Source organism: Anabrus simplex, chromosome 3 (assembly GCF_040414725.1).
Source record: "Anabrus simplex isolate iqAnaSimp1 chromosome 3, ASM4041472v1, whole genome shotgun sequence".
In the NCBI taxonomy this organism is placed as follows: domain Eukaryota; kingdom Metazoa; phylum Arthropoda; class Insecta; order Orthoptera; family Tettigoniidae; genus Anabrus; species Anabrus simplex.
Window position 1 is genome coordinate 467453510 of NC_090267.1, and position 16260 is coordinate 467469769.

A 16260-nucleotide genomic window follows, 5' to 3' on the forward strand; every position below is an offset into this window, starting at 1 on the left:
TTACCTAATTATTACTGTCCTAGCGTTTTTACAAGTAAGCCAAAGTACTTAACTACAAAATTAAATGCCCCGAAAAAGTCCGGAAAATCGTGACCCAGAGTTACGACTGAGATATGAAGATCATTTCAAACTGGTACAAGAATGATGCAACTGAATAGTTTTTTTTATGTTTTACAACGGATGTAAGGAAACGAAACATACCCCCATTCCGCGTGAGTTGAAATGAGAATTATCTCCTTTTTTACAAATTACGAGTGGGTGATATAACATCGATTCCAATGAGTTTTACGGTGACTAGTTCAAGAGTGTCATACAAATTAATATCACTGTACCTAATCACTAATTCAGGCGGATTTTGGAAAGTTGAAACTTTATTCCAAAAATATATTCGTTTGCATGTTTTACAAAATGGACTGTGGTTAACAATGATGTGTGGTATTTCATATAAGGTTAATAATGTTATTTGTTGACATCTATTTATCTTATTTGCTGTCCGGTCTTTCCTATGTGAAATATTTTTAATTGTGTGTGTTTTCAACCTGACTTTGATAAAATAATTCTCCCTTTATTATTTTTCCACTGAAATTACAGTTAGATTTTCAATCTAATTACGTGATAGCGTTGCTTTTGATGCGTAATTATTTTTTGTGTTAATGAATTGCATTTCATGATTTTCGACTTGTGATTTTTTCTTTAGGTGACCCGGAATAAACACATTCAATCTTCCTCATAACCTCTCATATCGCCCACCGATTTCCGCCATGTTTTTTCTGGGTTACGTTCTGATGTAATTGTAGTTGGTCTTGACCTGGCGGAACGGTTTTGAAATTGAGTATAATAATAATAATATCGATCAGCTGATATAATGTGAAACTTTTGTTTTGGATTTGCATTAAGGAGAAGATTCTCTTGAAAACTTAATTTATCCAATGAGAATTTTTTTGGAGTTAATATCATAAAATCATTGAACTCTGTTTCGTATGGTTTGTGCTGTTTTTGGCTGCAATAACGTTGAAATTGTTCAGGTATCGAAATCTTTCTTCCGCTTTTCTCGAGACAAAGCATAAGTAAATTCCAATATTGTAAAATATTAGTGTACAAATCACATTAGGTTTAACATTTAGTTGTCAACAAGTATTCTAACTTTATTTACACGAATAAAATTAAAACAATATACATAAAGCTGTATTCTCGTTTGTTCAGTGTGTGAATGATGCTGAAAGTGTAAGGTTCCAAGTTGTCTTGAATTAAAAGGCGATTACATGAATTTCTCTATTTCACATCAGATGGTAAAATTATATTGTGCGACGTTTGCATCAAATAGGTAATTGAAACTTATTTTATATTTCGCACTATCGAGTTATAATCACTTTAGCAAAATAAACATGTTATTTTAATTGATGCCTGTTGGAATACGTAAAATTGAAGCTGCCTAAAAATATTTTCGAACTATTTGAGAGTCTATTTTAGGCAGATAAAATAACATTTTTAGCACCTAAAAATTCGAGGTCTAGTAATTACTACTGCATGTTTCTTTGGTTGTTGGAAGTATAGTGTTTTGTCTGAATATGACAAACGCAAACACCCATTCCCTTACCCAGAATAATTAATTAGACGCGATTAAAATCCCCAATCCCTCCGGAATTGAATCCGTGACCTTCTGAACAGAGGGCCCCAGCGCTGACCATTCAGCCAAGGATTCGGAGAGGACGAAATTTTTATTCAGTTTCATTATTTCTATCAGTATTAACATGCATCTTTCGTGGTAAAACAAACGGAAAATCCTTATTTAGTTTCATTATTTCTATCAATTTTAACATGCTACCTTTTTAGTTTCAATCTTGCTATCTGATGTTCAAAGGCCGGTCTCCCCTGATTAACATTTAACACCAACATGTTCAATTTAACATGTTACAATTGACATGTATATTGTGATCGTGTCTTCAAATTGACTTTGCATGTTAACTCAGAATGTTCAGGTTAAGACTTATAGCATGTTGGCTGTTTTCCGCTCCACGTGGAAAACATATCAAGTCAATTCGTTGTTCGTGAGATGTTGGCACAGCCTCGGCAACTTCCTTGCCGTTTCCATGTCAACAGATAGCCAAACGACGCAAACGACGTGCTGCTCGTGAAGTAGGATTATAGTTACAACACTCCCCAACACTCATTCTCTTTGTTATAAGCTACAAATACAGGACCGGTACCGGTACGCGCACGTGTGTCGTTCTCTCTGCACTATACTAAAATTTATAGTCAGAAATGGAGTGGAGCAACATTACTTTGGACTTAATTAATGATATAATAGAAAGGCCTTGTTTGTGGGATGTCTCATCAAAGGAATACAGAGATAAAGCGAAGAAAGCCGACAGTTTCCAGGAACTCTAATTATTATTATTATTATTATTATTATTATTATTATTATTATTATTATTATTATTATTATTATTATTATTATTATTATTATTATTATTATTATTATTATTATTATTGTTGTTGTTGTTGTTGTTGTTCCCCTCGAGTGCATTGAAAAAACATAGCGTCCGTCCGCTCCCGGTACTGTCGAGTATTGCAAAAAAAATCAGAGGCCGGGTGCACGGGCTGACGAATTTTATACTTCAAAGTGGTTTGCTTTTGAAGCAATGAGCAGGATGAGGGGGAAAATGTGTCTGATAAAACTGCATTTCTATGTCATAACAAGAAGCAACAGTGGCAATAACCAAGGGGGAAATCCTCTTCATCTGAATCCATTGTCCTTATCTGAAAATACTAGACCCCACCTAAATGTATTACCTCAAATTGATATGATGAACTACTTAGGGCCTATATATAAACAAAGAAAGTCAAGTTTAGCATGTTTATTAAGCGTGGACACAATGTTAAATGAAACAGTATTCAACATTTAACATTGAAAATGTTGATGGTGTCACCAGTTAACATTTAACACTTTTAACACTTAACATGTTGTTAAATGTTAATCAGTGGAGATCGGCCTAGAGGTCCGGCCGCCAGGTGCGCCTCCATCAACATGCCTCTCAGTTTAATACGGGAGAATATGGAAAGTGTCCAGTATTGTCTATAGTGTATTTGGCTTTAAGTATAGAGAGTCCTTTGTGTAATACCGTATATGAAGACTACATTTCTCTCACTCAAGTAATTTGGTTAATGAATATTGAATTTTTACGACCGCATGAGCAACCGACGCGAAATCGGGAGTTTGTGGGTTCGGATCCCACTGGTGTCCGGCTGGCCATTTTTGTTCTGTACTTAACATCTCTTCAACACCTACTACATGTACGTAACACGACCTAATACATTGAAAGTCTATTTCGATAAATTTGGTTAATGATCCTTCCTTTTTTTTTTTTAGGTCGATACCCTCAGCGGTACATGCATTCCTAAAAATGTTAGTGATTTATCGTTTTATGACATCATTCGGAAATCGTTTTGAATCATCGGGAAATTATCAACAACATCTCTATCCGCCATGTTATTCTATTCGCCCTGCCTGAGATTCTAGTAGAGCCAAAGAGGATACAAGGAAAGAGAACATTGGTGTTCATTTATTGTATTGTTATTGTAAACGAATGAGCTCTCTTTAGCGTAGAATTTCTTAGTAAATTCGGGAGACCCACGTGCTACGCTTGCTGTGTTGTGTTGACAGTAGCTGTTAGTTCCTAATGTTTAAAAAGACGAATCACATTTAGTTGGTGATTTATAGTAGAGAACGTTATCGATATGTTGAATAAGAAGAGTGATATTATAAGGACTATTGACGACGATGATGAGAATGTCCCTGATTACTCTGAGGACTCAGACGAAGAGGAGGAGGTGTGTGTTTATGGCATTGAAGTTGTTTTGATCTACATTGAAGGAAAGAGGGATATTCTTTCCATTTTGTCTGTTCTTTTGTAGTGTGGTGTTATTTTGAGTGACTGTAGTTTCAAGGATAGTTTATATTACTTGAATTCTCGTTTAATATCTAAACAGTGCCAATTTTATTTTCCTAGAGATTCAACATTTTTGGGGGGTAATCATGGTTTAGTGTGGGATTCACGATCGTTCATTTTGTAACTACTACTCAAAGTTTTGATTCCACCCCTGAAGTGGTAGGCACACCCCTTAGAGGCTGACACCCTCTCTCAGACTAGGATATGTGATACGGTGATTTGTGATTTAGAGATGGTTGGGGTGGGGTGCGTCTTTAGTTCTTACTAGGAACTGTCCTGGCATTCGCCTTAGTGCGTGAGAATGGAAAATCGCAGAAAACCATTCTCAGGACTGTTGATAGTGGGGACCGGCCCCTCTCCATCTCCTGAATGCAAAGGTCTACAGCCACGGTAGAGCAGTGGCCACCAGACCTCTGCTCAGTTGGTTGGTCAGAATGCAGAGTTATAGAGCCTTGGATCAGCCATGGCCACACCCTCTCTGCACCCGCCGATGCTGTTTGGTAAGAACTAAGCATTTGATTTTCACCCCAAAAATGATGTGGTGTCAAGAAGGGCATTTGACCTTAAATTCCTGGCCAAAACCAAAATGCATGTAGGATTTTCAAAATGAAAAATTACTTATGTGATATCCATGCAAATTTGATTTCTATAGTGTTCAGTATGTTGAGTTAAAGTATACGATGACGGTCTTTCCTAGAGTTTTTCCCATCATATGGGGTCTGCTATTTGGCTGTGTTTTTGCCATTTGGCCCTGTCTTGGATGCCTTGGGGATTGAGGTCCACAGCATGCATGTCTTACATAACGTTGTCAGTCCACCTCTTTGGCAGTCTCCCTCGTGGTTGGCACCCACCTGCGTTAAACTGGAGGGCTGTTTTATTACTGAATTGCCCTTCATTCACATGACATGGCCATACCATAACTGGTCTAACACATCACATAGCAGGGGTGCATTTCAAGGAGCAAGTCAGAGCCTGAATGCCAATGCAGCATTATTCAAATTTATACATACATTCGATTTTTAGTCCATGTTTTCCACTGCATTCTTGACTAACATATTACAAAGCTATTGAGTTCCTTTTCTTCTTCTGTGTTTTTTTGTCTTCTACTGTCTGTATTATCTTTTTGTCCCTTTTGCCTCTCTCTTTCCTTGTATTTATTAGATCATCCCTATCCTCTCCCTATCAAACCAGAAGAGAGCATCCTCAAGAATGGCCTCCTTAATAAATGCTTTGGGCTGTGGTATAGATATTTGGCAAGTGGAGATGCTAGCATGCAACATATTCAATTATTGAAGGTTGTTGTGGCCTAGGGGGCAGTTCTGTTTGGAGTCAGCCTGCTAGAATTGACCCTGTTATATTGAAATTACAGTAGACCTTCTCAGTTTTTAAACCTGTGATTGCTGGTACAAACAGGAGGGAACAATGGATGGAGGGTACACGTAAGGAATAAATTCAGTGGATGAAGCTATAAGCTCAAACTGGGTTTGGGGGTGGGGTCTTGCGAGGTGAATGGAAGGGGATAGGTTACTGGGAGAATAATGAACTCTACAAAACGATGGTAGTTGGGCTCTCTTTCCACTGGTTTATTGATAAGAGATGTGAAACTAAATGATGCCACAGAGCTTGCAGATTGAACACTGAAAATCTGTAACAAATATGTATGTTGACCTATGTATGTATATGATAGTTCTCGCAGTTTCCTCGTTAACGATCGACGACTCAAATATTAAGCAGGACCACCCGCCGGCACGGCTGTAGACCAATAGCGGATGACTCATATACGGCTGTCTGGTGGGGAGACTCTACTATTGACCAATAACAGATGGCTCTTAACCAACTGCTTGCTTGCCTCGTAAGTGAGAGACTCTACGTGGACTGCAGTGTGTACTTCAAAAGCATGCCAGGCGTTAACGATGAAATTGCGAGAAGTATAATTCAGTTTCTAAACTGTTACAGTATTAATTTATAACCTTCTACAGTTTCAGCCAACTAAACAGAAGAATAAAAAGAAGATAGATTTTGATTCTGAATTTAGATTTGAATTCGATACTTTTGAAGAGAACGAAGGAAAATGGAACGACTTGGCCAAATATATCAAACGTAATGCAAAAAGCAAGGTTGATGACAAGATAAAAAAATTACGGAAAGAGAAAAAACTGAAAGTAAGTAGTTCTTGATACAATGCCTTTGATTTTGTTATTCTTAATTGAGCTTTTAATCTAAAATGAAAAATCACCTACTGCTTAAACATGATTTCTGTGTTACACGCAGTTCTGTTAGATTATGAGTAAGTCTGATGTTCGCTAAGACGTATGAATAGTCTCTCAAACAGTCTGGAACACGTTTTTTTGGAAATTCTTCTAGTTTTCCGCTGTCACATCTTCCATCTATATTGCACTGTCTTCTGAGTATTATTGACCATAGACAATGTTTCAGTATATCTGAATGTTGATGTTAATGGAATAGCCAGAGATCAGCTTGGTAATTGCTAATGAATGACTAGTAGAGAAGTTTGACTGTGATATATGATGTGCAGGGAGGGTCAAAGATAGTTATTTTAACATTGTGTTTGACTTAGATTGAATTACCAAGTAGGAGACAGTAACCCTAAAAGTAGTGAACAGCCAGGCATCAATCAGTTAACAATATGTGAGAGTAAAAGTACAATGAAAACCTAATATGGTAAAAGTTGTATTAATCACCTCCTGTGTAAAATTGTACTGTGTTAAAAACCTATCTAAAATTTTAAAATTTCTTAGAAGAAAATGTGCAACTTTTACATTTTTGAAGAATATATTTTTTCTCAGTATAGTCTGGCTCCATGGCTAAATGATTAGCGTGTTGACCTTTGATCACAGAGGTCCCGGATTTGATTCCCGACAGGTTCGGGAATTTTAACCATCATTGTTTAATTTTGCTGACACGGGGATTGGGTGTATGTGTCGTCTTCATCATAATTTTATCCTCATCGTGATGCGCAAGTTGCCTACGGGAGTCAAATCAAAAGACCTGCACCTGGCGAGCTGGACGTGTCCTTGGACACTCCCGGCACTAAAAGCCATACGCCATTTCATTTGTCAGTATAAATAATAAAAATAACTAAAGAGTAAAGCTTTATTAACGGGGGTTCAAAAGAGAGGTTATGAATCTAACATGATGTGGCTCGCACGATGTTTTAACACCACTACACAAGGCTACCAACTTAGGTGTTGCTAGTGTCAAGAACATTTGTTCTGGTTTGGTTAGACCATTGGCTAGTGACAAGACTATTACCGTATTTACGCAAATAATCCCCGCCACTGAATAATCCCCGCACCCTAACTTTAGGTAGGCTTATTTTGAAAAACCAAAATACCAACTTTGACGCAAAAAAACGCATCCCAATTTCGTGCCTCAAATTTTTTTAAAAATGTGCTGGTATTATTCGCGTAAATACGTGTATTTATGTGTATAATCCCCACCACCGTATTTACGCGAATAATATCCGCCACCGAATAATCCCGCACCCTAAATTTAGGAAGGCTGATTTTGAAAAAAAAAATGCCAACATTGACGCAAATAAAACCCGCACCCCAATTTCGTGCCTCAAATTTAAAAAAAAGTGTGCTGGTATTACTCGTGTAAATACGGTAGTCTGAATAGTTTACACCATTGGTCTGATATGAAGCAAAGGGGTTCTGGGGGCCTAAGCCCTCAGGTTATAGCTTGGAAGCGGCCTGCAGCTTTTTGTGTCCCCTGCTAGTGACAAGACCACAGGTCTGGCTAAAAATATCTGTGAATTTCTCTCCTGTACTTAATATATTCACAGTGTGGATGCGTCATTCTCAAAAAAAAAAAAGGTCAGGTTTGTTTCCCAGCTGGTTTTCTGGTGTAAGATATGTTTTTATGAACTATAAATGATTATTGTAAGTTAGTTTGACATAAGATCTATTTGGTCATTAATCTAATTTTTCAATAAAGGATTTAATTTTTAAAATTTTAGAGCACAGTATGTGAGATCTATTTAACCAAATGCCTGCACAATATTCAGTTGGGGAAAGTACAACAGCCAAAGCAGTAGTCCTGAGTGTACTGGCGTCGGCACCCCATGATGTTCCAGCTAACCTACTAAGTATGTTATGACTTTACAGTTTTGCAGCCGTTTTTCCAATATGATTTTGGTAGGTCAGTGTCCTGTCCAATGTCACACCTAAGTACTTAGGACAGCTACTGTGCTTTAGGTATTGATTCCTAAACTTCACTCTATGATGATAGTTTGTTTGGAGGTGATCCCAGATTTTGAGGCACTTGGCTGGAGCTGCCAGTTTCTGAAATTCTCATCCATCTTCCCAAGATCTGCATTGAATATATCCTCACCTTCATCAAAAGTGGTAGCTTGAACTGTAAGATTTATATTGTTATAAAATAAAATTATAATACAATACAAGGCTAATGGTAAAATCCAGTCAACAGAAATGAAATTCATCAGAACAGTGAACCAAAAGAGCAGGAGAGACAAGATTAGAAATGAAGTAAACAGGAACCTTATTTGTACCTCATTGGCACTTTTCTCAATCTTAGACCAAACTAATCACAGAAGTATTGCTATAGGGTTCATTGCTTATATAGGGTGTTTCTGCAGGAGTATGTACAGGACAATGACACAAGGGGGAATAATCCTTATAAACATAACTCCAGAAACCAGTCATATCCGAAATATGAAGTAATTACATTTGCAACTGTTGAAACATTGTTCATACTTGTAGCAGCATTTCAAGCAGTTGTAATGGCACCTCACCCATTGGCCTGCCCATGTATAGAATGGATGTCGGTCATCTCTCTGTCAGAAAACTTTGGGGGTACTACGACTACTGCTTTAAATACCACTACAAATGCAAGATGTTGAAATCCAGCGTGGAGCCTGGTACTGGAACACAGTACCAGTAAGATGCAGGCTACAATGGTTTGGACATGTTATAAGGATGGACAGAATGAGAACAGCAAAGAATTACTTTGACAAAGAAGTGAAAAGGGAGAGCCCAGTAGGGAAGTCAAGGAATCAATGAATAGACACTGTGAAATTGGAGGTCTACAAGAGGAATGTCAAGAGGGAGGACATAGAGGAACAGAAACTATAGTTTGATAGGAAGAAGTGGCAAGCGCTTATACACGACACCCAGGAAACCAGAGCTGGAAAATGATGATGATAATAAAGGAACATAGATCTCCCTGTTGTATTTTTATGGTGAAGCATTGCTATATGAAATTATCTTCTAGAATATTCATTTTTATACATTCTTATTTCTCTTCTATCAACTTACATTTGCAGAATTACCACATAATATTTCAGCCTTGAATATCTTTAGCTGCCCTTTAAATCACCATGTTGCTGATAAATAGTCGAATTCAGATGATACATTGTATTACCAAAGCCATTTATGTTCAGAAATAACAAGAGTTTCATTTTATGGGCACTGAGTGTGTAGTGGTTAATAGTGTATTATATTGTATACAGTTTATTCGTATGAGGAAAATTGTATAAAATTCATGACATAGGCCTAAGTGGTATTGATAGCTGTGATTTGCTCTTTAAAGTTATTTCTTTGGCAGAAAAACAGCTCTGAAAATGATGGGCATGAAGAAGAGGAAGAAGATGGTGACAATAGTGTCGAAATTAAAAAGGAAGAGGAATCTGATAGTGAAAATGAATCGGAACAGTCTGATGCAGTCTCTCTTTCAGAGGATGATCTGAAGAAAGGTTAGTTGGTTTGGTCTTCAGTTTATTCTTTGAATTAAACTTTGTTACTAAGTGACACTTGTACATAAAATAACTCCAGCTGTTAGGTCATATTCGAAATAAATATTAACCCCTTGAGTCTGTTTGACATACACTATACGTCTAGCACTGGCTCATTCTACTGGCAGTTTGACCTACAATCACGCCTGGTGCAGTGCAGTGTTTGAACCTTCCTATCTCATTAACCAATTATCCTAAAAACACATTCTTTGTGTCTTTTCAATTTTCAGAGCTAAGCCTTTCCTGCCATCCTTGTGCCATCCTGTTTTCATTTGACTGTCCCGTATAATTATATGAGATGGCTCATGAAAAACTGGTCCACCATGAGGAGCAGATACAAACGAAAAAAGAAGCATAAAGGCCTTTACTTACTAAAATGATCTTTGTCTTTTACAGTAATTGCTGAAAATGACCTTGTGCTTCAGTGCACTGCCTTAACATATTATCATATGCTCTGTGCAACTCTGTGGCATCAATTCTCAAAATTTCATTACAAATATTGTTCTTCAAGTTTTCTAATGTCGTTGGATTATTTGTGTACACTTTTCCCTTCAGACTGCCTTACAAATAAAGTGGATAGGTCTGGCGATTGCAGTGGCCACAATCCTTTGCTGACAATCCTTTCTTTTGTGAAACCTAAATGAATTTGTGAGATTGACTCCCGTGAAGTGTGACAGGTCTCCCCAACCTATTGAAGGACAACATACGAGCTTTCCTGGGCCATCATCTGTGCATAAAATTTGTCGGAGATTCCCATATACAAATCAGTATTTACTGTTGTTTCAAAAAATGTGGGACCAACAATCCGACTTGCAGGCATAGCGTACCACACTCAGATTTTTATATTTTTATTATGAAGAGGTTCCTCGTGAATCATATAGGGATTGTTTGCTGACCGGTATCTGTTGTTCTGGGAGTTCACTTGTCCTGTTAGATAGAAACAGGCTTCATCACTCATGAAATACACCAGTGGATCCAGCAATCCACTCTCAGTTTTTTTGAAGTAGCTATGTGCAGTAATTCACTTTTGCCTTGTCTTCCTCCTTCAATTCTTGGACACATGTTATCTTGTAGGGCATCAACCCTGTATCATGTAAAACACATTGACAAGATCTACACAAAACATTCACCTGTTACAACAATTTACGTGTCGACTTCTTCGAACTTAAATCATCCACGATCACAGCAGTTGTACAAACAGACTGGGCTTGATTCTTTTTTGCGTTTGCAACTGATGCTGTAGTATGCCACTTTTTCACCAAATCCTGTGTACTGCCATTTGGTGGTATGGAAACACCGGAGAACTTGTTTGCAAAAATATGCTGCGGTTCCTTAAATGAACCAGTAGACATGTACATCTCCACTGTTGCGATTCTTTGTTGAGGAGAATACATCTCGCTGAGCATTTCGCACATCTGGACCAAGTATTCGCGGCTTTTGTACTGACATTGGTAGAATATGCTTAGTTGCAACATCTTCATGGCAGTATGTGACAATAGGCAGGCGGGTGACAATGACGAAAACAGTAAAGCAGCATCAGTCTGTACGTGGGCCGGTTTTACAGGTGCCACTCTGGAGCCGAGACCAACAGTTATATGTGTTATTGCTGAAAAGAGATTTCCATGGCTCCTATGGCGAGGTCTTCATGGGCCGCCCAGTCTGCACTCATTGCTAGGCAACAACACAAGCCCATGCTTTGCCTAACTGCAATTTCAGTACTATACTGAGAGTCAACTCAAGACCTTAGCGGTCCCTTTGATGTTAGTCAGACTTCTGGTCGGTGAAAAGGCTTCCGCAGCGCCAAATAGTTCCCTAGGTTTGTTACTTGTTCCTGAAGTTAGGAGCTTCCTTCAGTTTGGTTAGATATTCTGGTGAACTGACTTAACGAATTAAACATTTTTGCCCTGTATAAATATGGAAAATATATCACAGGTTGTATGTTATTTGTGTTCGTTATCAACTCTTATATTTCGTACGTAGATGGCTCTATGAATAGTTATTGTTCTCAGTGGTGTATGTAGCAAAATAATAATTATTTAATATGATATTGATATGTTATTGCACTGTGTACTTAGTGAGCTTTGTTCGACTTCATTCCATTGCTGATAAGTTCACATAATATGTGCGACGTTGAAGATGGATCCAAGAAAACTGTTGGCAATACTGGCTGCAACAGGGCAACAGCATGTTCAGTATTCATAATGGCTGCCAGCAGTGAGTAAGACGTCTGTGATGCTGTGACGCTTGAGTCCCCTGTGAAATACTTTAAGGGGGGAGACTTAGCTCAACACGGGGAAAATAGGCCAATATTCATTCGATTGTTATATATGCTACAAACGTTGTTGACAAATGCTGCACGTGCCCCAGTATTTACATGCTTAAGAGCAATCAGAAGCAACTTCAATAATGTCAAAATTCTAATTATAACATTTTAAATTAAAATGTTAAAAATTTCCCGCCTTTTTAACAATATATCACGGTTTCCTTCATAATTCTCTTACTGATTCATGGATAATTATAATTTTTTCAGAGTTTCCTCCCATAATATTGTACTACAATCTGTACCTCATTCAGACCAATAGGATTTAAATTTGATTTTATATAACATTTTTATTTAAAAAGCTATTAATATTTTTGGTGCTCGGAATAAAAACGCGACAAAAAATCCAAATCACAGTCTATGTTAATGATTGAGGTTTATTTTGTAACTAGAGTTTTGATACACACTTTAAAAAAGGAAAAGTACGAAAATTCTTGTAAACTTGGAATTTATAAGGGAAACAGTGATATACTGTTAAAAAGGCGGGAAATTTTGAATATTTTATTTTAAAATATTAAAATTATTAAAATTCTGACATTATTGAAGTTGCTTCTGGTTGCCAGGAAGCATGCCAACAATGGGATATGTGCAGCAATTGTCAACAACAATTGTAGCATATTTAAAAACCGAATGAATATCAACCTATTTTTTTCCTTTGTTAAGCTGGGTCTCCCCCCTTAAAGCTAAGAAAAGTGGAGAAAAACTAAGTAGGAAATCTAAACCAAATTGTTTTAAACGTTTACAGTAGTCTACGAGATGAGAATCTGCTGTGACTGTGGAAGAAGTAGTGAAAAACACTGCGCAGCTGACCGGCGTTTCTGTGTTCAGTGTTTGCGCCGCTCGCGTGGAATTTAAACTCCACGGAAAATCCAAGTCTCCAGTGAAAGGTTGATGTGTCAGCTCAGCGCTCGCCGTAAATAAAAGAGGAAGGGCCTTAACACGGTGTGGGAATAAGATCCTTGGCGTATTCGATGATAATAATAATAATAATAATAATAATAATAATAATAATAATTTGTACTTTGCTTTATATTCGTAACTGCCCTCTGCCTGCAGAAATGTTGTCATGAATGCATCATGAGTTCGTTTTACCTTCTGAATGACGAGACTACAATATTGACAACATTCCTGGAAACATTGTATTTTCCAATCCCACTCACAGGTGGTTTTTTCAGCTTTTTGAACTGTGAGAAACTGCCACTAACACATGTTGCACGAGAGCACAATCATATACTTATGTTGTAAGTCCCCATGTGCCTCACATAAATTGCATTATGAAATAAAAATAAACCTTGCTTCTCTTGTCTTGGTATTCGTCAGTAATCTGTAGATTTTACATAGTCAATAAAGGAATGGTCAATAAAGGTATGTTACGTAATCAAAGTACAGCTATGTGAAAGGATGTGATTTCGTTTGATGCTTCAGTATTTCAGAATGAAGTAATTGTCAGATAGACGCACGGCATTAATAATAAGCTGGTTGTGGCGGAGATGGAGAACAAGGATCGGAAGGGGGAACAGGGGACGTGCTCACATGCGGAAGGATACTTTTCCTCAGCTCTTGAATTGAATTTCAGTATAGACCCCCAGGCTGTTAATATTACAAAAAAGGAATTACCGAGCGAGTTGGCTTTATGGTTAGAGTCGCACAGCTGTGAGCTTGTATTCGAGAGATGGTGGGTTTGAATCCCACTGTCAGCAGCCCTGAATATGATTTTCTGTGGTTTCCCATTTTCACACCAGGCAAATGCCGGTGCTGTAACTTAATTAAGGCCACGGTTGCTACCTTTCCAGTCCTAGCCCTCTCCAGTTCTTCCATTGAAAACCTTCGATGTGTTAGTGCGATGTTAAACAAGCAGCAAAAAAAAAAAAAAAAGTGGAATTGCTTAAACAAATATATGAACTTACCAAGAATGGAAGGAGATGTGGGAACTGTTTTCCTTCATTTTGCAAACTTTTCTGGCATCCATTAATGAAATTATCCATCATTCTTCTTAAATTACCTTGTGAAAGTTGAATTTATTCTTGACGGAGATTGTCTTCAGTTCCTCTAAGGCATGGGTGGCGAACCTATGACAAGTGTGCCTCAAGGTGATATGGGAACACGACTTCTATGGCACGTCAGACAACACACTAACATATTTTAAAATTTTTAACGTGTAATAAATAGGTCAAAACTCTAGTTTGGTTTGTTTGTTTGTTTGTTTGTTTGTTTATCCAACTCTTGTCCCATTTCTCTTTGGGGTCAGGTATGTGGTGAGATGAATCTGTCTTGGTGGGTTTTTATGACAGATGCCCTTCCTGACATAAACCTGATCAGAGAAGTTAATGAGATGAAATCAACGACATGATATATATGGTTAAATTTTTTCAACCAGCTGGATTCGAAACGGGTAACTACGGTGTCAGAACGTTTTAAACTTCAACGCCTTAACGATCATGGCCACCAGGCAGGCTAGGTAAAAATTCTGGTAACATAGTATATTTTAACATTACACTATAATAAAGAAGTATGTCTCAATTAATTCTATGGCCATATCTTATTCAAATGTTATTTGGATAAAGAAAAATTATACCTTTTGTGTTGGTATTTTCCAGGCTTCTAGGCCGTGGCCCAAGAGTATGTGATTGTCTCGATGTTTCCCCGAAGACTGCGTTTGACATTATCAAGGGTTCCGATTCACTTCCATAGCAGCGAAGCTCTCAGTGCAATGAAGTGGTGTAATTCCACCTCATTATATAGTGCAGGCTACGGTGTGCTGCTCACTTATTGGTCCATCATACGGGAGGGGCGGTTGTTAATTGGCTGTTCTTCGGCCAATGGTTAAAGCATTAAGGAGCCTGATGTCCATCGACCTGCCTTGGCGGAGACTGGCAACAGATCACACGTTGCTTCTTCTGTTCTGCCTTGGCCATCGTGTCCTTCAGAATTTAAGGCTTTCAGGACTGGAAACCAGGATTTGTTTACCCGTTCATATTCCTTCTTTACCGGGCGAGGTGGCCGTGCGCGTAGAGGCGCGCGGCTGTGAGCTTGCATCCTGGAGATAGTAGGTTCGAATCCCACTATCGGCAGCCCTGAAGATGGTTTTCCGTGGTTTCCCATTTTCACACCAGGCAAATGCTGGGGCTGTACCTTAATTAAGGCCATGGCCGCTTCCTTCCAACTCCTAGGCCTTTCCTATCCCATTGTCGCCATAAGACCTATCTGTGTCGGTGCGACGTAAAGCCCCTAGCAAAAATAGCATATTCCTTCTTATGGTTGAAGCTGAATAGCTTTGTTCATTGAAGCTGTTACTCCTCCTGAACAGGCTGGATTCAGACATGGACGCAGCTGCACCGATCAAGTTCTTGCCCTAACTACACATATCAAAGCTAGTTTTCAAGGACAACTAAAATTAACAGCTGTTTTCATCGACTTGACAGGTGCATATGACACTGTTTGGCGACAGGGACTGATCTACAAACTATTGCAAGTTGTACCAAGTCGAGAAATCATATATCTAATATCTAGCATGCTTAGTGAAAGACAATTCGAGGTGTTTCTAGGCAACACTAAAAGCCACAAATGAAAACTAAATAATGGTCTCCCACAGGGATCTGTCTTAGCACCATTGCTATTCAATTTGTACATTCATGACCTACCAAACACAACATCAACCAAGTTCATATATGCTGATGACATCGCATTGGTAGCACAGAGTAATAACTTTGAAGACGGAGAACAAATTCTGACGGAGGACCTTAAGAAGATGTCAACTTTCTTTAAGACCTGGAGATTGATCGCCAGCACAACAAAAAGTGAAGTCTCTTGTTTCCATCGAGCGAATCGTGCTGCAAACTACAAACCAAGAGTTCTGCTCAACGGACGAAAGCTGAGGTACAACCCTTTCCCAAAATATCTTGGAGTCACTTTAGATAGAACCCTGAGCTACAAAGAGCACATCACTAAGCTTTCTCATAAAGTTGCCGCAAGAAACAACATACTGCATAAGCTCTGTGGTACCTCCTGGGGAGCCTCTGCTGATTGTCTACGTTTAACTGGCATTAGCCTTGTCTACTCGGCTGCTGAGTACTGTACTCCTGTCTGGTCGGAAAGTGTACATGTGAAGAAGGTAGACACAAAATTGAATGATACAATGCGTTGCATTACTGGTACCATCAAATCATCTCATGTCACTGGTTACCTGTGCTGAGTCACATCCCTCCACCTCACTT

At 38.4% G+C, this 16260-nt stretch overlaps 1 protein-coding gene across 1 annotated transcript in view; it reads left to right on the top strand.

Moving 5' to 3' along the window:
- The first annotated feature begins 3614 nt into the window (after window positions 1-3614).
- The window catches only part of Rs1 (Dead-box helicase Rs1), a 117822-nt gene continuing 105176 nt past the window's right edge, over window positions 3615-16260 (top strand). Inside the window, exons 1-3 of the mRNA XM_067144654.2 lie at window positions 3615-3831; window positions 5930-6112; window positions 9540-9687. Of these exons, the coding sequence (XP_067000755.2) occupies window positions 3739-3831; window positions 5930-6112; window positions 9540-9687 (424 nt within the window). The 5' untranslated portion in view covers window positions 3615-3738. The remainder of the gene's footprint in view (window positions 3832-5929; window positions 6113-9539; window positions 9688-16260) is intronic.